Source organism: Mesoplodon densirostris, chromosome 11 (genome assembly GCF_025265405.1).
Source record: "Mesoplodon densirostris isolate mMesDen1 chromosome 11, mMesDen1 primary haplotype, whole genome shotgun sequence".
Lineage (NCBI taxonomy): Eukaryota > Metazoa > Chordata > Mammalia > Artiodactyla > Ziphiidae > Mesoplodon > Mesoplodon densirostris.
The window spans coordinates 63,291,089-63,310,735 of NC_082671.1; the positions used below are offsets into that span (position 1 = coordinate 63,291,089).

At 55.7% G+C, this 19,647-nt stretch overlaps 1 protein-coding gene across 1 annotated transcript in view; it reads right to left on the reverse strand.

The window, feature by feature from the left end:
- TBC1D22A (TBC1 domain family member 22A) overlaps positions 1 to 19,647 on the reverse strand; it is a 326,227-nt gene that overhangs the window by 279,792 nt on the left and 26,788 nt on the right. Inside the window, exons 2-4 of the mRNA XM_060113299.1 lie at positions 16,452 to 16,508; positions 15,096 to 15,436; positions 11,023 to 11,199 (exon numbers count right to left, since the gene is read on the reverse strand). Coding sequence (XP_059969282.1) covers positions 11,023 to 11,199; positions 15,096 to 15,436; positions 16,452 to 16,508 — 575 coding nt within the window. The remainder of the gene's footprint in view (positions 1 to 11,022; positions 11,200 to 15,095; positions 15,437 to 16,451; positions 16,509 to 19,647) is intronic.

Consider the following 19,647-nt stretch of genomic DNA (forward strand, 5'->3'; position numbering starts at 1 on the left):
AGTGAGTGCAGAGGACGTGCAGGGAGCCCACGGCTGCTGCTGCCTGTGCGCTTACCCTCAGGCAGGCCCTCCTCCTCCTCTGAGTCTCAGTTTCCTCATCTGCAAAATGGGGCCGCTCTGTTGATCGCTTAGGGCAGCACGGAACCAGCAAGGAAACCTGTGGGGAAGACCTTCACAAACAGAGGCCTTCCTCCCTGAGGAGGGCAGGGTGGTGCTGTGTGCTGACCACACAGTGCTGCGTCTCATCGAGCAGGAAAGCTGCCGTAGACTGCTTGTGTCCCCAAAGGGCCTATGTTAAATCCCGACTCCCAGGGTGACGGTTCAGAGGTGGGGGCTGTAGGAGGTGCTTAGACCACAAGGTGGGGTTCCCCTGCATGGGATTAGTGCCCTGATAAAGAGGCCCAGGGAGCGCCCTCGCCCCTTCGGCCACTGGAGCACAGTAAGAAGGTGTCGTCTATGAACCTCACCAGGTACGGCAGATGCCTTGACCCTGAACTTCTCAGCCTCCAGAACCATGAGAAATAAACGTCAGCTGTAGCCGCCCAGCCCACGGTATTCTGTTCCAGCATTACCACACCAATAATGCACTTCCTCGCGTTCTATGCTGAAACTAGAAACCCGCGCAGGGCGAAGCAGCCCGTGGGCCTCGGTGCCACGCAGGGCACAATCTTTGGCACGGGCTCAGAGGTCCACAGCCACCGCTCGTCCCTGGAGCACAGCGTGGACCAGGACTCGGCCCTGTCCAGGCAGCTCTGCCCCCCGCTCCTCTGCGCGGCCCCAAGCGCGTCGCAGACATCCGCTCCTGTCGCGTGACTCAGCTTACAGTCTCCTGACCTGCCACCATCAGGGGCCCCATCCTCAGGGCAGTTCAAGAGCGGGGGTCCAGGACATGCAAACACGGGGCCCCACGTCTGGCCTCTCCTGCCCCACCACCCCTGCACGTGTGACTGCTGTGTTTCCCACCTGGGAAGGGATAACTCAGGCCCTTTGAGGATCACAGAGGGCCTGGGAGTGACAAAATCAAAACGGCACCCGACCTCTTTCTTCTCCACTTTCTTGCTTCTCATCTTTAACACGTGCAACTTGCCTTCCTACCTGTAAGCGCCAACCAGACAGACGGCACAAGAAAGTAACCAGGGCTTCGCTGGTGGCGCAGTGGTTGAGAGTCCGCCTGCCGATGCAGGGGACACAGGTTCGTGCCCCGGTCCAGGAAGATCCCACATGCCGCGGAGCGGCTGGGCCCGTGAGCCATGGCCGCTGAGCCTGTGCGTCCGGAGCCTGTGCTCCGCAACGGGAGAGGCCACAGCAGTGAGAAGCCCATGTACCGCAAAAAAAAAAAAAAAAAAAAAAGGAACCAAACAAGGGAGCACGGCTGACTCTGGCTCCTGGGATTTTCCTAGGAAGATGGGCAACCAAACCACCCCAGGAAGAAGCACCAGAGTGAGTAGGGCCTCTGTCTCGAAAAGACAGATGACAGGAACCCAGGAGGGTAAAGTTAAAGTGGACAGCCATTGTGCCCCAGCCTCTCTGAGCTCCTTCTCAGGGATTCCACGTATTTCCATGTACCTGACAAATAGTAAGCTCTCGGTCAAAGCCAGCCACCATCACCAACATCACCACCAACACTACCACCACAACCACCACCATCGCTACCACTACCACCACCACCATCACCATCACCACCACCATCACCAACATCACCACCATCACCACCATCGCCACCACCACCATCACCACCATCACCATCATCACCAACATCACCACCATCAACAACCACCATCACCATCACCACCATTACCATCACCACCACCATCATCACTACCATCACCACCATCACCATCATTACCACCAAGGTCACCACTACCACCGTCCCAGAGCCCTTGATTTGATTCTAAAGAAGTCAAAATCCTGCTGCTGTGTTGCCCGCATCCTTCCACACCTACAGGGAATTCCAATTGCTCACCATCTCTTCCAACGTCCCTTCTTCAGAAAACCCTCTTCTTCCTAGCTTCATCTGGCAACTTTACAGGATGTGCATTTCCAGAATGCACAAGATAGGATCTGTGCATTGATTAATTAATTAATTAATTAAAAAGTATTATTTTCTTTGCAGTTTCCAGGACCAGACACCTGGCTATGTGTGGGTTTGTGGTCCTTTGGAATCTGAGCTACATTTGGGGGCAAAAACAGGACACAGGAGGGCTCATTCTAAACACTGTGTCTTTGACTATGAAAATTCAAAGTTCATTCACTCGTTCCCTCCACACCCAAGACTGTGTATACAGTTCAACACAATTCAAACAATTTCTGGGTCTCCACTGTGTGGTCGGGGCAGTGCTAGACACCAGCCATGGGTGAAGTGCTACAATACAAGAAAGACAGTCTCTACCTCAAGGAACCTGAAACCTGGTGGGGTGACAGATTTACACGTGCCTATCTGAGTAGCAAACACAGCTGGCTGTCCACCCAACATCTATCCCCTCCCTCTTCCCTGTAACCAGACCCCAATTCCAAAGTGCCAACGGCCGAGCCCACGAGATCCCTCTCAGCACCCCTTGCAGCTCGGGGGGTGGGAGCCAGGCAGGGGGTACATGACCCAGCTCTGGTCAAACTGCTTTTCTGATAAGACTACAGATGCCATGGTGACTGCCCTTTGCTTTGACACAGGACAATGACTGCCACCTTGTGGCCACGAGCTTAGATCCCTGATGAAATCAATGCCCATAGCTCCCTACCTCCAGACATCCTGCTGAGAAAAATAAACCCCTATTTGTCTAAAGGCCCCTGAGTCTGGTTTTCTGATATCTTCAGCCAAAACGAATCCTAACCGATCCCCCTCCTCAGCTGGTGAACCACAGAGGCCAAGAGCACTGAGGGGCCGTGGGGCAGGAGAGAGCAGGCCAATGGACCCCACCAGCACTTCCTGAGCAAGCGCCGTGTCCTGTCCCCCATCACTGGACACGAAGACCAGTGACTCACAGTACGGCCCACAAGGAACTCACAGTCCAGTGGTGAGAGGGACACAACCCTGAGAGCTGAGTCACAAGCACAAAGGGCTGCAGGGCAGGGAGCAGACTGCCACACACTCTGCCCACTTTTCCGCTCTCATCCCTCAGACAAAAAACAGACACCACAGTCTCATGATTATTCAACTGGTTACTTCATGTCCTGATCTACAAAGGAAATCATTAGAGAAAAAAAGACAAACGTGTAATGGATTGATTTCTCAAACTGCTCCTTTAAAACTGTACAGTAGACGTACAAACATTTTTTTTTAATATTTGCTTTTGAGATTATACACAGGAAATCATCATCCATGAGAAAGTTACCTGAAAGACCCCCGAAAGGTTTCCTAATTAAACTGAAGATCTGCTCTACCAGAGATATTAAATGAAATGCTTAACTTTCACCAAATCATATTCACTTTGGTTTATTTTAAGCTGAGTGATAACTACACGTAGCTCAAATGCCACACCTAGTAGTGCGAATGCCACCCAAAAAATGAGGATACTGGCAGTGGCAATGCAATGAAGTCAGGACTGGCGCGTCTTCTGCAGTTCTCACACTTCCATCCTGAAGCCCAGAAGACAAAGCAAGCTCGGGAGCCCCTTCTGCTGGGGGCCCTAAAGGGTTGGCGAGAACCAATTACAGGTAATGAGAGAAGAAAACAGTCATAAATTTAGCCGGCGTACACAGTGGCAATTGCGGTTTGTGGGTTTTATTATTTTTTCCACGTCTCTCACTTTCAATAACATTCCATGAACTATCATCGCGGAAACCCTACAGCGAGAGCAACACAGAGGGAGGAGCTGTGCGGAGTCCCCTCCTCCGTGGCGGGACTCAGGCGATCAGCCACCCATGGGCCGGGCAGAGGCTCTGGGTGGAAGCAGGGCGTCAGTGACACGGGGACGGCGCAGCACAGGGTCCACACATGTGCAACGGCCCTGGCTGCAGGGAGGATGCTGCCGCAGTTGAGCTGCATTTGGACGTCAGGAATAAGTATTTACCAAGTGATTATTTTCACAGAAAGAAAATAAAGCCAGAACGGGAGGACCGCGCCCACCCAGGTAAGGGGGGAAACGTCTCACTGGTGCTCGGCAACCCGTGCCCTCCCTGAGCTCGCATGCTGGGCACCGCCAACCCCTAGAACGAGACCGAGGTCTCCCTCCGGGGGTCAGGGGCAGAGGGCGATGGGTGATCCGAGGAAAACACGGCAGGATGAGAGGGAGTGAAGGCATGGAGGCGTTTGGGGGCAGGGGGCGTGATGCAGGAGATCCTGATGATGAGGGTCTGTTCGAGCAGAGGCCTGGAGGAAGTGAGTCACGCAGGAAGCCGAGGCAGAGGGACGGCAGAGCACAGGCCCAGGCACGAATGTGCCGCTGCATCCCGGCGACCGCAGAACAGAGTGAGGGGGACGATGGGAGGGGGACAGGCAGGTCGTGGGAGGCCGGGCCTCTCGGGTGTCACCAGGCCGACGGCTGACTCCCCGAGTGAGATGGAGCCGCCAGATGGCTCTGACAGTACCTGATCCAGACCTCATTTCCAAAGGACTGCTGACAGCTGTGCAGAGCACGACGCCGGACACAGGTGTGCGGGGGCCAGCAGGGACGGGCTGTCACCATCAGGCGAGAGGCAGTGGCAGGGACCAGGCGGTGGGCTGGAGGTGCTGAGCGCGGGAGACCTGGTGACAGCCCAGAGGTGGGAGTGGGGAGGAGGGAGGAGAAGACGGCGGGGGGCTGGGCCCGAGTCACCAGAGGGGGCACCACTGTGCAGAGATGGGGGCACGAACGGTGACAGGTTCAGGGGGGAGGAGTGAGGGCCTTGGGAAGTCAACTCAGGCGACACGTCCAGCCTAGAATCTGCCTTTCAAGACAGATGAACTTTTTCAAAAACGAACTCCTTGTCTACATTCTTAACAAAAGCTGCTTTGCTGGTGTTCCTCCTGACGTCAGAGAAGATGCTACCAGGGAGAACCACAATGGGGGGGCAAAACTCCAGGAGAAGCGGGAAAGAAAGGTGGGGGAGGAGAGCCCGGACCCGTGGGCTCTGGCCTCCCCGTCCTCTCACAGAGACTCCCCCCACCCCGACTGGAGCCCGTACTCACTCTGCTCAGTCAGAATCGGCCTCGGCTGTGGTTCCCTGACAGGAGAGGCTCAGCCAACCCACAGTCAGGACCACGAGACGCAGTAACAAAGGAAAAGGCCCTGACCGAATGCTGCCTCGGCTCACCCTGAGATGTGCTCGCGCCTCCCGCTGCTGCAGGTGCGCCTACTGTGTGCCAGGCCCTACTATGTGCACCAGGGTTCTGGTCCTGAGCTGCAGGCAGGGACTGCAGGGCTCGGGCAGCGTGGTGAATTCATTAACCCTCTTTTAAACCTTCTCTGTTTGTTCCACTGAAAAGTACTTTTTCCCCAAACCTCACAGCTGAGATAAAACCGGGCTGCAGAGGCTCCCTGCCGGGCTCCCTGGAGCCCCGCCTCTTACACTCCAATTACCTTTCAGAAGCTCGGCTGGCGGCAGGGCCCGTGGGAATCTGAGGAAGCGTGTCCAGCTGAACTGGCCCCAGCAGGGCAAAGAACCGAACGCTGCCCACACCTCCGCTGAGAATCAGGATGCGAGCACGCGGCTCAGCCAGCGGGTCCAACGCACGCTGCGGCGGGGGAGTGTGAACGCTGCACGCGAGGAGACCTCGATTCCTCTTCCCTGGCGTCTCTGCACTTGGGCAGCTGCCAGTGGCCCCCGGGGTGGCCGTCCCGGCGGGAGTCCTCCCCAGTGACACTCCAGGGAAAGGCAAGGCTGAGTTAGCGGAGCTGCCACCTTGTCCCTCCCACATTCTGTTGCCCCTCTGGGACCACCCTCCCCTTTCACAAGGCAGCAGGACAAGCCCGCACGGGCACACACACTCGCAACCTCCACTGTCCCTGGCTGGGACACGGCGGCGAGGCTGTGGGGCTGCGCCTGGCCCTATGATTGACGCTGGGTGCTGGCGGGCCACTGCCCGGACCTTCGGGAACAGGGGTGCCGGCAGCCCTGCCACCACAGCCAGGCCACGCCATCTGCTCCCGGTCCCCCATCAAGGCCCTCAGCAGAGGAATGAGGACCCGGCTGGCATCGGCCCTGCCCTCGCCGCGGGGCCGCAGGGTGGCCTCCTGCACCAGGGCTCAACCTCCCCAGCTGTGATCAGGAGCCGGCTGCTGCCAGGAGCAGGCTTTGGGTGTGTCTGGGTTGGGGGGCAGTGCACACATATGTCAACATATAGGAAGCATGATGCCCCGCACAGAGTGAGGACCCAAAACGCAGCAAGTTTGCAGTTATTTGAATACACTGCCTCCCCTGGCTCTGTTTCACCAGTACCTGATTCTGCCACCCAGTGAAAAAACACCCTTCTTGGGCATGCCCCGGTTTTGTGTCCATCAGCTGTCCCCCTACGCCCGCAGCCCCTGGGCTCCAGCTGACACAGTCCTGGTGGCCCCTTCTCCCTGGGCCACCAGCTTCCTGTCCACCAGGCAACGCCCACCCGACCCGCCCTGCATCCCCTCCCCCAGTCGACCCCCCTAATTTCCTCCCTGTCCCCCCATCCCTGCAACCCCCACTGCTGCGTGGCCTTGTTCCGCTCCCCTGGTTCCAGCCCTGCCAGAAGCTTTGTGCAGAGAGAAAGCTGGGGGCCTCCTCCTGGCCTTCTCAGCCCTCCAGACCTGCCCCTCGCTGCCCTGCCGGCCTCCCTCCTCCCCTCCCCTCCCCTCCCCTCTCCTCCCTTCCCCTCCCCAACCAGGCCCTGTCCATCCCGGAAGCCCCATCCCAGAGCAAGACCTCTGCACGCCTGGCCCTTCCCTGGGAAGCTCCAGCCTTTACCCCACACCTGTTTTTCTCTCCACTGCGCCTACTACCTTCAGCCAGTTCCTGGAGTGCTGACTGCGTGCATCTGTCTGTCTGTCTGTCCCCAACACTCAACGTCAGCTCCTGAGCGCAGGGACCCTGGGGTCTGTTCCCGGTTCACCCCCAGCGCCTACAGCAACAGCAGGTGCTCTACGAACACGGGTCGAATGAAGAACTACGTGGGCACCTGACGTCAACCACCTCCGACGTCACAAGGACCCTGCAGGGGAGGCCCAACTCCCCCGTGATGGCTGATGAACAGGAGGCTGAGTCACCTATCACAGGGGCTCCCAGGCTACACTGCCTCCCCTTCCTGCCATCAGGGCCCCTTACAGGCAGGGCTGTCCTCCAGCCCGGGGCCCTGAAGGGACACCGAACTCAAACCCTTGCTTCCTGAGTGAACAACTCCATATCACCCCCCCACACCCCCCCCGAAAAAAACCCTCTCCTCCCCATAGCCGTCTCCCGGCACGCTCTCCGTCTTAAAGCCCTGCCCGGGTGTCCACGGGGTAACTGGACCGTGACCTTGCACCTGGCCTCACTCCCTCTGTGCTCATGTCTGAATGTCCGGCACCAGGGCTATGTGTCACACACGGACGACCTCAGAGCCCGGCTGCCACCAGGCGGTCACTCGGCAGGCCTTGGGATGCACGTTTTGCCAATGGCCAACTCACGTGCCGGTTCAGACGCACGTGGTCACAACGAAAGCCTCCAAGTGTCATTTTCTTGGGCTTCAAAGCAGGCAGCCTTTGCACAAGTAAATACTGAGTCAATGGTAAGAGCAGAGTGAGCTGTTAAGTTCTATTTGCTACTCTCATCCCTATAAGGGAGCACAAGCTGAACAAAGAAAAACAGCGCTCTGACGGACGGAGCGACATTCTGCAGGTAGAGATGCTTCTGTGGGCGGGCGCTGCTCACGTCAGTGATTTTCTTCTTCAACCTTAGCAAATATTTGCCACTTACATCTTTTATGTAATGTGAAGATAATACATCCCACTGTCTTCCGAAGCTATCTTAACTGCCTTATAAAAACAAGCAATTTACCGGCTGTGTTTTCTCTTGCCACTAAATACAAATCCAGTAATTCACTTTGAAAGCTTCGGTTTTCGCTTTTTGGTGTTAGAGTTGATACTTACATAGAATTCTAAAGAAAGAAAAAAAACCATAATCCCACAACTGAACAAAATAATTTGATTTTCTTTTAACCTTTCAATCTATCCATATGTACTCACTTTCCCACAAGCCTTGAAAGCTTTATTTTTAAGTACGATCTTATTTTCAAAAGTTACTCCAATGACAAAGTCCACTAGAAGATTCTAACTGGGGGCTCAGATCCTGACCCAGAACTGCAGTTCCCATCAGGCAATCTTGTTTTCACAAGCTATCTCCTTGCCACCTATCATTAGAAGCTACTGAATGTAACCAAGAAAATATCTATAAAGTGGCCACATATGTCAATGTTATAAAAATCAAGTAGAGAATAAACAGACCAGTGCAAATGAAAATAATCAGAAGAAGTAAAATAACTAACTTTTTTTGAGCGTTTATTGAGTGCTGGGCACTCTCCTAAAAACTTCATATGTATCAATATTATCAGCAAAATCTGTACAGGTTCCCCCCACTATCCGAAAGTAGAGTGTTTCTATGAAATCTTTCATAAGCTGAAATGGCGTAAAGTGAAAACGCAATTTTTGCTTTGCATTTTTTTTCATGAAAGCAAAAACCCTCTCCGGATTTCCTTCAAGTTAGGGAAAGCAGGTACTGAGTAGGTCTTCCGTGAAAGCGAGGTGGTGTAAAGCGGGGGACACCTGTGCTGCCACTGCTGTACCTGCAGGTGAACGAGCAGGCCAAGGCCCGGAGGCCACCAGGCTCGCTCCCGGGCACCTGGAGAGGAAGCCACGCAGGCAGCTGCCCCAGGAGCCCCACCCTCGCTGTCCCCGCACAGCACTCCGCTGCTCACGCACAGTCCCCTTCCGTTGGGCTCGGAGCGTGAGACTTCCACGCACCAAGGCCCCCCCGGCTCTCCCTCCCCGAGCTCCCCACAGCCAGGGATGCTCCAGGAACGCCAGGTCAGGGTGAGGAACAGGTGTTCTTCTGTCAGAAGAGCAGCTCTTGCTTCTGTAATGAGAGCAAGTCAGGAAAACTAAGGGCCCCTCAGGAGGGGCAGCGAATAACCAGCGTGGCAGCCGCAGACAGACAGGCGCGCTGCCGACCCCGCACAGAGGCCACAGCCTCTCCCTAGTGCTCTCGGGAAATAACACTGTTAAATTTAAAAGGTGAGCAGAACAGCGTTGCCATTCGTATGGAGAGGAAAGAAAAAAATGTATGCAACAACACACAGACCCAGGTACCTCGCTACAAATCACCTCTGAATCACCAAAGGAACAAGAGTAACTTTTTTGGGGGAAGAACTGGCAGACACCCCCTGAAGCAGGGATCAGAGTTGGCTTCATCGACCTCAGGACAAACCAGCACCCTGGCCTCCTGCTACGATGACTGAGAAGGCAAATCAATTAAGTGCTGTTCCTACCAAAAACAGCCGGCCCAAATCTCACCAGGAGAACGTGAAACAAGCCACTCAGAAGGGCCTACGCTCTTCCAAGACCACAAGGCGAGGCCAGAGCATCACTCCAGCTAACAAGACGAGAGACGTGGCAACCGAACGCCACGCGTGATCCTGCAGTGGATTCTGGATGAGGAAGAAAGGTATCACGGGTGCTACTGGGACAAGCATCAAGATGTGAATGTGGGCCGTGCGTCAGAGAGCAGTGCCGCGTGGATGTTTAATTTCCTGACTTTGACAACAATATCATGACAACATTGAGAGGGTGTCTTTGTTCTTAGGAAATAATGAAGTCTCGTGGGGCAGATGGCTCAAATGGTTCAGGAACAGCATGTCTGCACCTTAGCACACACACACACACAGAATGAAAACAGGGCAAAACGTAAACTGGTGAATCTGGGCAAGGAGTGTATGGGGGCGCTCGTGCTGTCCTTGCAACTTTTCTGTAAATTTGAAATCCCGTCAAAATAAAAAGTTTAACACAACATATGCGCAGACCATCTCTGGAAGATGACACCTGGAACTGGGCAGAGGGGGAGAGGCGAGCTGGGGAAGGGAAAGGGCTCGTCTTCCCTCTGCACCTACCAAAAACAGCCGGCCCAAATCTCTGTGCTGTGCGACTGTGCGGGCAAAGACTGAACAAGACTAAGAAGAAAACACCCATGGTAAGAACGGCACCCGGGCAGGAGTAGCACCTTCCGAGCTTCAGGATCTTTCCAAGGCCGCCCTCCTCCGGCCTCACGAACCAGGCCCGCAGCTTCGGCTTCCGCAGGCTCGGCCTGGGCCTGAGCCGCCTCCCTCCGCGGGCCTCACGCGCCACCTGCTGGCCACGCAGGGCACTGCCCGCCGCGGCGCCCAGCCCGCGGAGCGCAACCGTGAGGGACTACAGCCACCTCCACCCTCCCGAAAGCTCCGGCATCGGGCAGAATGCCCAGTGCAGAGAGGCACTCAACAGGGGTGAGATCCATAAAGAGAAGCACACAGATCTGAGTGGAATTCCAGCAGAACTGGAAAGCAAGCATGCCTCGGCCTGGCTGCAGAGCGTCCAAGCGGGTATCCTGACCCACGAGAACCACGCCTGTGACTGTCCTGTCCCCTGCTGGCCCCTCCACCCAAGACCTGTCTTGCCCCCTGCCCCCTGCAGTGCTCACACTCTGCGCAGACCCACTGGGCCCCTGCAGGAAGGTGCAAAGTCAGCCACGGTCAGGACGTCCGTCACCAGCCAGGATCGCCGGCCCCACAACCACTATTGAGAACAAGTACGTCCACCTGGCCGGCCCCGCAGAGCTCCCCAAGGCAGTGCTAAGAAGCCAGAAGAGTGCACTGGGCATTAAGGAAAAAAGATCAGAAAATGCTGATCGAATTGCAGAGGAAGCCCATTAATAAACACGTCGAGAGTAAACTTTCAGGACAAATGGCTCTCGTCTTAGTGAACTACTGGCATGACACACGACAGATCAACCCCTCACCAGGTGAATTACACGGGGAGCAAGTGCGTTAAATGGCAGCAGACTGGCCTTCAGAGCTGCACCCCCTTTAGAAACGAGGCACAGACGGCGTGGCCTCACCCACAGGGGACTCACCGAGGTCTGTGTTGGGGCCGGCAAGGAGCTGTTTGAACTTGTCCAGCCGGGAGGCCTCTCTGTCACTTAAGGCTGAGCCGCTGAGGGTACTGGGCTCGGGCACCCCACCCAGGGCCACGGTTGCCGAGTGCGGGAGAGACTGGGATCTCTGCAGAGGGGCGGCATCGCTGGCGCTTCCTGCAGAGGGGGGTGGAGAGAACAGAGGTGAGGCTCCGGACACACCCACAGCCACACCCGCCACTAAGGAAGCCTCACACGTGCCTCGCTGCTCTCCCTCCGTGGATCTGCCGTCACCGAGCAGCGAGGACCTGGTTTCTTGAGGGATAAAATGAACCTAGCTCACATCCATGGAGCGCACCGGCCCTCCTGCTGGAGGGGCGTTCCCCAGTGAAACAGACGTGCCCCACGAAAAGCAAGACACTGACAGCCACACACCGGAGACCAGGTCTGTCAGGGCTGCCAGCGGTCTGGGCCTGCCTGGGTGACGTGCCCCGAGGATCTGCTGGGGTAAGGCAGGGGGGAGGATGCCTGCACGGGTCACCCGGGCCTGGCATGGAGGGAAGCCACCAAGGCACACGTGAAGGGAGCATGAAGCCCATGAAGGTGCTGAGGACCGTCTGAACGTCCCAGGTCTCCCCGAGCCCCAGGAGGAAGGTCAGGCAGGGACCGTCACCCAGAGAAAGCAAAGGAAGCTAGATCCCCCACTGCAGGTGGAGACGATGGGCCACCAGAGTGCAAGCTTGCCCAGCCCTCACCCAGGCACCACTGACCTGAGACAGACTGAAGGGCCGCCCACAAGGACCCACAAGAGGGCCTGAAGTGACACTGTGCAGCACCCAGCACCCGGGACTCAGGACAGGCAAAGGAAAGAGCAGAGGGCCCTCAGGTCACCTGACAAAGAGCCTCCAGGGACCAGCACGGGACCCACAAGCAAGAGGCCCTGAAAGGCTGTAGACCCCCAGGCCTAAATCGCATTGAGCAATCGCATCTTCCAAAACTGAAATTTAAGGTAAAGGGCTTCCCCGGTGGCACAGTATTTAAGAATCCACCTGCCAATGCAGGGGACACGGGTTCAAGCCCCGGTCCGGGAAGGTCCCACATGCCGTGGAGCAACTAAGCCCGTGCGCCACCACTACTAAGCCTGCGTGCCACAACTACTGAGCCTGCAAGCCAAAACTACTGAGCCTGCGTGCTACAACTCCTGAAGCCCAAGCACCTAGAGCCCGTGCTCCGCAACAAGAGAAGACACCACAATGAGAAGCCCGTGCACCGCAACAAAGAGTAGCCCCCGGTCGCCACAGCTAGAGAAAGCCCACGTGCAGCAACGAAGACCCAACGCAGCCAAAAATTAATTTATTAAAAAAAAAAAGTACAGTAAAAACTAAGCTCCAGGAAATGGGGCAAGGAACAAACAACGTGGAGCGAACATGCTAATGTTGGCTTCCGGCAGCAGTTGCCAGAAGGGAGGTGACATTCTTTACACCAAACACATGGGAAAGGCTCCCAAGGGGGCCCTCAGGGCACCGAGGAGCAAGATGGCTCAGGCCTCCGGGCAGAGTCTGGCCCAGTTAAGCTTCCAGAAAAGCCTGCAAATGTGGCGCAGCGCTGAGAGCACCTCCCGCTTCGGGCTCTGGGAGGACAGGCTGGAGCGGGGAGGGGAGGGCAGAGGTGGCGGGACTCAGAGCTCCCCCGCCTCCTGGGGACCTACTCTTCCCAGTGAGCCTCGTGAGTCTGCAGGAGGCGCTGCAGCAGGGGCGGGGCCCGCGGCAGCGTGGAGCAAACGTGCTCGCTTTTATCTATCTGCGATCGTAGAGATGCTCCATGTGACTTTATTCAGACCCTAATGGCCCCACTTGCCCCTGAGCCCCATTCGAAGGTGGGGCTGGTGGGATCTGGAAGGTAAAGCAAAGGAACGGCCCCAAAGGAAACAGTAAGGTCTGCAACCAGGCCTCCTGTCACTGTGAGTGGAAAACACGTCAACGTCCCACCTCCGGGGCCCCCGAGAGTGTGATTTAACCGTCACCCACTGGTGTCCATACAAGACCTGCTCGCCACTAGGTCACGGTCAGCTATGGGGACAGCCCTCGCCTGGCCGATGCCCACTGAGCCCTTCCCAGCCAATGACACGCTTTGCCATTAACCCAGTGGTACCCAAAATCAAGCAAAGTGCCTCTGACTTCAGGTACAAAGGCAACAGATGTCTCAGATATTCATTAAGAAATGGACAGCCAGAAGGTGAAGTAAAGGCCCGGGGAAGCCAGCCTACGAGCCCACACTCCACCACCACTGAGCTTTGAGGCCGCCATCTCCCCAGGGCTGAAGGGCAAAACTGACGGCAGCAGGGAGGCCCTGCAGGCGCCGCGCAGGGTGACATCTGCTCCCCGTGGGGGCTCACGATTGGGACAGGCAGTGGCATAAACGCTGGCAGAGACGCAGCCATGCCACGGGAGAAGCCACACTCTCACCACACCATGCCCCGCGCTGGAACGTTCCAGGACATTCAGAATTTCAAAGCGCTGCTCACAGGAGCAGTAAAGTCAAATGGACCTCAAAGGTCTCTCACCCGAGGCAGAGGCCCCGGCCCCTGGCAGCGCACCCCTGTGCAGGGACGGGCGTGGCTGCCACACCCCATGGGCAGCAGGCCCTGAGGACAGCTCGGGTTATATCACCAGCATCTCCGTAACTGCCCAGGACGCCCAGGAAGAACAAAGAGGACCTGGACGTGGTCCCGCCTCTGTGGCTCGCAGGGTTGCAGCATCAGCTGCAGAGCCCATGAGCAGAAGGAACTCAGTGCCTGGGGACGCCTGCCCGGCTCAGGCACACAGGAGGTGGTCAGAGTGCCCGTCACGAGTCACAGGAATTTTCCATCAACCTGTAAAAGCCCTAACTGGATGTCCGTCCATATTTAAGCTCTAATACTTCAAAGTTCACCCTATTTTAAAGAAAAATAGTTCACATTCCAATGCAAAAACTGATCAAATGAAATAATTCACACCTAAGAAGATTGTAACATTTTAGAAGTTAATTTCTGGGAAGCGTTTTTGAAAACTAGACCTAAGTATGAAACCTAATTCTGCAACTACCAGCAGGTAACCTTAGGCTCGGTGATGATCTCACTTTCTTATCTGTAAGCACGGGGCGAGCACCCTAACCCCCAGGAGACCCTGGGGAGAGGGATTAGAGGGTATGCAGCTGCACTGCTGGCCCCCCTGCCCCCAGACCCCCACAATCACCACCTCACCTCCTTAATAGTGCCGCCTCCCCTGGGAGGGTGCCCTGACTGCCCGACTTAGGACCACAGCCCAGGCCCCACCCTGCTCTGGGGACCGCTTCCCACCTCCGTTCTGACCCCTGGCACGTGCCACCTTCGAGCCCTCGTGCCTCCTCACACATTGTGTGTAGGCTGCTGTCTGTCCCCCTCACCAGAATGGACACTCCACGGGGCAAGGACTTCCATTCAGCTTGTCGCCTGGGGCAGCCCAAGCCCAGAGGACAGTGTCTCACCCATCGCAGATGCTCATTAAACAACTGCACTTGTTTTCTATCTCAGCCCCTCCAACACAAAAAGAGCAAAAGTGAGGAAGGCAGTGCCAGGCACATGGATACGAGATGCAGACGTGAGCTTACCCTGGTGGAGTTTATAATTCAAAGCTGGCAGTTCCCAAGAGCAGACACCCACCCCTACAGACCCTGAGCCCACGCATCTGTGTCCTGGAGGGAATCGCCAGAAGCGGCCGAGGGAGGTCCAGCCCCAGAACGTGCAGCTGGCCCGGCCCCTGGCCTGGAAACATCCCCGGGAGCAGCAAGGGCGTCCTGACAAGGCGGGGTCCCCCAAGCAGCCCACGAAAGCTCCCAGCCGGCCACTCCATCTGCAGGGGAGACGCACTCAGCCAGGAGGACCAGAGAAAGTGCGCTGCCTCTGCTGCCCAGAAGGCCCGCTGCTGCTTGGGTCTAGGAGCCCCAGGGCAGGGACCCTTGCTGCACGGGAGGATGGGGCCCTCCCCACCCCGGTGAGCGGCCTCCAGCCCCGCTTTCTGGAGATGGGTCCCATCTCTGCAGCCCTCCCCTCCCACCTGCGGGACCGGACGTGTGGCTCTCGCTGACAGACTTCACCAGCCGGAGGTCACCACTCGGGACCAAAGGAGGCTCCACCGAAGGCTTTGGCTTCTGCTCGGGCCCCAGAGACCCCGGCGGCTTGTGGCACCCCTGCCGCTGGCTGTGGTTGCGCAGGACGCGGTTGGCCGTCTCCATGACGACCGCGGTGTTCAGGCTCTCGGCCGCCATGGCCAGGAGCTCGTCGTCATCCTCGCCGGCATCCCAGGCATCGCTGGTGTTGCTCTCAAACTCCTGGAAGGTGCTGACTCGCTTGGCCTTCACCGGCGTGGTCGGCACCTTGGGTGTGGCCTTGAGCAGGCTGCAAAGCAAAGGCAGCTTTTACTGGCGCCTCGGGAGGCTGAGCGTGGTCTCCCAAGACCGGTCAGAGAGGAGGCCCCAGGTGGAAAGGTACACGAGCGAGACGAGAGTGGAGTGAAAAAGCAAGATGCAGAGACATCCAGAATGAGACAAAGCTCACAGGATGCAGTGACAGGGAAGGAGGAGAGGTTTTCTGGGAGAATCACGCTGAGTGTTCGCCCACAGACCAACGTATGAGGACACACAGCACTGCCCAGCAATAGCTCAGCCCTGCCCCACAAACACTCTCTCACCCCGACACCTTCGCAGACCTCCTAAGGCAGCAGCTGGCGGTGTGGGTCAGGAGAGACTGTTCGCGGGACACAGGCCCTTGGCAGGTGGATCTGGACATGGGACAATTTCAAGGATGCCCACAGCATGACGACACACGACACTGGCCCCACCGAGTGTCAGGAGCTTATCCGACACGTGAGGTCCTCCAGGGCCACCCCTGCCCCACACCCGCCCCTGCTGGAGGAGCCCAGACACGGGCAAGCAAGCTGCAGGCGGTGGGCAGAGAGCAGGGAAAGTCAATTAACCCTTATCAGCTACACGGTTTGCAAACTCTTGCAGGTTTTCTACTTTTTTGATGGTGTGTCCTTTGAAGCACAAAAGGTTTGAATTTTGATGACGTCCAATTTATCCTTTTGCTGTTGCTGCTTTTGGTGTGTTCTAAGAAGCCGTCTCCTGATCTAAGCTCACAAAAACTTGCCAGCCCCGCCCTGGCCCACGGGCAGCCCGCGACCCCCGCACAGGCTGCCCACCTTGAGCCGTGGCTTCCACGTCTGCCCTCCTCCGAGGATGGGCTATGCAAGGCCAGCAGCGCCTCACACAAAGCAACTGCTTGATGTGTGTTGGCTGAGTGAAAGGCCACTTTCCTCCCCCTCAGGAATTCCAAGGAGCTGGGGGGTCACCACAGCCCCCCAAAACCTGGCCTCAGATGAGAACAGCCTTGCAAGATTTGAGGCGTCACTTACGTGCCATGTAACAGTGGATCAAATGGGGGGTGCTGGGCGCCATACACATGCTGGATGCTATTCAGAAAGAAAGGAAAACAAATTAGCTTCTCCTCGGCTTTCCCAGGAGCCCCCCACTGACTCAGGAAGAAGGCCAGCTCCTTGAACCCACGCCCAAGGGAGCAACTCCGGCCACCGCAGGGTCCCGAGGGCGTGTCTGGAAGGAATGAATAGCGCTGTGCAAGCCCACGACCCGCACACAAGCAGGGCATTCAGCCTCCCTGCGAATGGGCCTCACTGAGGGACCCACAGCCCCAAGGGCGTCAGCACAGAGCCTCGGGCATCGACTAGGGGAGCTAGTGAGGCTCCCCGCAGCCTCTGCCCTCGGACTAGAAGACGGACCACGAAACGCCCGTCGGGAAGTTCTCCTCTGGTACCATTCTGTCTAAAGATGGAATACAGAATTACAGAGAAGAGAAATATAATTTTGTTAAAAGACTTCATGGTTTCACTATAAAGTCTGTGTTCATCAGAGTAGATCTGGAAAAGAGACGGAAACAGAGTAACTTGCCGGCACGCTGGTCAGCGGAGTGACCCCACCCACGCCCCTTCCTCCTCTCGACGCCCAGCCAGGGGCGGCCACGGGACCCGGGGCCGGTCAGAAAGAGACAAAGGAGAAACACTTAGCTGGCACACCCCTGGCCCTTAGCTTTCCCCTTCTTCTGGCCCGGAACACACATATGAGGCCGAGAGATGCCTCAGCCACCCTGCCCCCGAGAGAAATAAACAGGAGTTAAAACTAAAGCCTCCCTGGAAGAAGGGCAGTGGGGTGGGGGCTGGCGGCGGAGATGGCGAGAGCGCAGGTCTCCAGCAGGTTTGAGAGCTGCCAGCCCAACCTTGGACCTCGGACTTCATGGCATGAAATAAACAAGCCCCTGTTTGTTGACGCCACGGGCACTCAGAGTCCTAACTGATGCGGTCCAGACAGCCACTGTAACCCCGAGGCAGAGGCTTGCAGGGTGCGTATATGTAAAGACAAACACAGACACTCAGGTGTTCAGTAGATGGATGAAGTCTTCTTAGCTTTTTAAAACAGAATGAAATCCTACCTTGTTTACTGAATAATGTATCACAACTATTTCCCCATATTACTGTTCTTCAATTTACTTCAATACATTTATTTACTTTATATATATATTATGTGCTACACACGAAAAATATATGCAGATTATGCACATTTAAAAACATAATACTGAGGGCACATGGGATTTCCCCATACCTTTCTCTGCAACTCCCATAAATCTATAATTATTTTCAAGTTTTGTAAGTTTTTTACAAATCTTAATAATATGAGTACCACCTCCCTGGACAATCTCCCCTCTAATTTCACACTGTCCCACCATATGGTTACAGGGTAACTTGTTTAACCAGTGTTGACCGTGAGATATTTAACTTGTTTAGAATTGCGTGTGATTATAAAAGCAGCAATAAACTTCTCTGGGGACAATACTTTCACACAAATATAACTTCTAAAGGATAAAGTCCCAGAGAAGGCAGGCCTGGGACATAAAGGATGCATGTATGGACGGTAGGTATAAACGGCTGACCCCTGAACAACGTGGCGTGTGGGGGCACCGACCCCCCAAATCTGAGCGTTGCTTCCAGTCGGCCCTCCGTGTCCATGGGTGCTCCTACCTGCAGTTCTGTGCGTACAGCTTCAGCCCACCCAGATGCCGCAGGGCTGTAGTACTTACTCCTGAAAAACACCCACTTGTAAGTGGACCCACGCAGTTCAAACCCGTGTTATTCAGGGGCCCACAGTAGGGACAATGGATCATTGCTATCTGATGCGAGAAAAGGGGTCTCAGTGCTGCTTGTGCACCTTCTCGATTATTGGGGAGACTGAGCGATCTTGAAACATACTTTGTTCATCTGTGCTGCTTCTTTTTGTAAACTGCCTGTTCGGACCCTTTGTCCATTTTTCGAAGGGGCTGTTCACCCTTTTCTCACTGATTCGTAAAAACCTCTCTGTAAACAAAGGATTCCTTTGTCAGTGAGGTGGGCAGAATAAGGGCCCCAAAAATGTCACCTCCCAATCCCAGCACCTGTGAATGTGTCACCTCACACTGTCGTAGGGAAGAACCTTTGTATCCTATCACAAGTTCATCGCTAAAGGGATGTTGCCTAGAAGCTTAAGTTATACATAGTGGCCCATCTCTGGGAACCCTGCCTCCCAGGTAATGAGCGTTAAGCTAAAATACCTTTGTTTAGCTCACAGGAAACCTCCTGCCCAGGCCCACCTGTGAATGACTGCAGGGAGGAAGAAATTAACACATCCCCTCTGGGCCCCCCCACCCCTCCCCCCCGCCGGCGATGGGAACCAGGAAGTGTTTGACTTTACCCCCTCCCCTTTTCGTATAAAAGGAGCCTGAATTCTAACTTAGGCAAGATGGGTCTTTGGGGCATGAGCCTACCATCCTCTTGGTCTGCTGGATTTCCAAATAAAGTCGCTATTCCCTGTCCCAACAACTTGCCTCTCGATATTGGCCTGTCACACAGCGAGCAGTACAAGCCTGGACTCGGTAACAAATTTGGGGCAGCCATCTAGGAGCCTTGCTGCTCGTGGCCAGCCGCCCCAGTCGGGGAATTTTCGGGTAAGGCCCTAGAAGCTGCCAGGACCACTTACCCTGAGGACCTGCCCTCCAAAGTTCCCTGAAACGACACCGGCTACCCCAGCGCTTGGCAGTTGGATCAAGGAATCGACATTTTGGGGGCCGACGGGCTCCATACAGTAGGGTTAAGTCGCTCCGGTGTGCACAGCCAGAAACTTTATTTCCTCTCCGTTTGGGGCTTTTTCACTGGAATAAGCCAATTTGTTTTGTATTTGAGTGGAGTACCCTGTGGGAGAGCGGAAAGAGTTGTTGGACTCCTACCCAATTTGTAAACCGGTTCGTTGGTTTCTTTGGATGCTAGCATTTGTGTGTGCCCTTTGTGTTTTGTCTTGAAAAGGGAGTAATGTTTCAACTATCCCTAAAGAAGTCCTCTGAGGGGCATTTTGGATAAGGGATCTGAATACAGCTCTGAAGCACAGGTGAGTGGAAGATGATATTGTAACAACGTGTGGCCACAGTACCTGTTAGGATCTCCACAGGGGGGTTAAAAAGGGTTATCTTAGGACCCTGTGCACCCTGTACTGCTACTCTTGCTGTGTTAATTA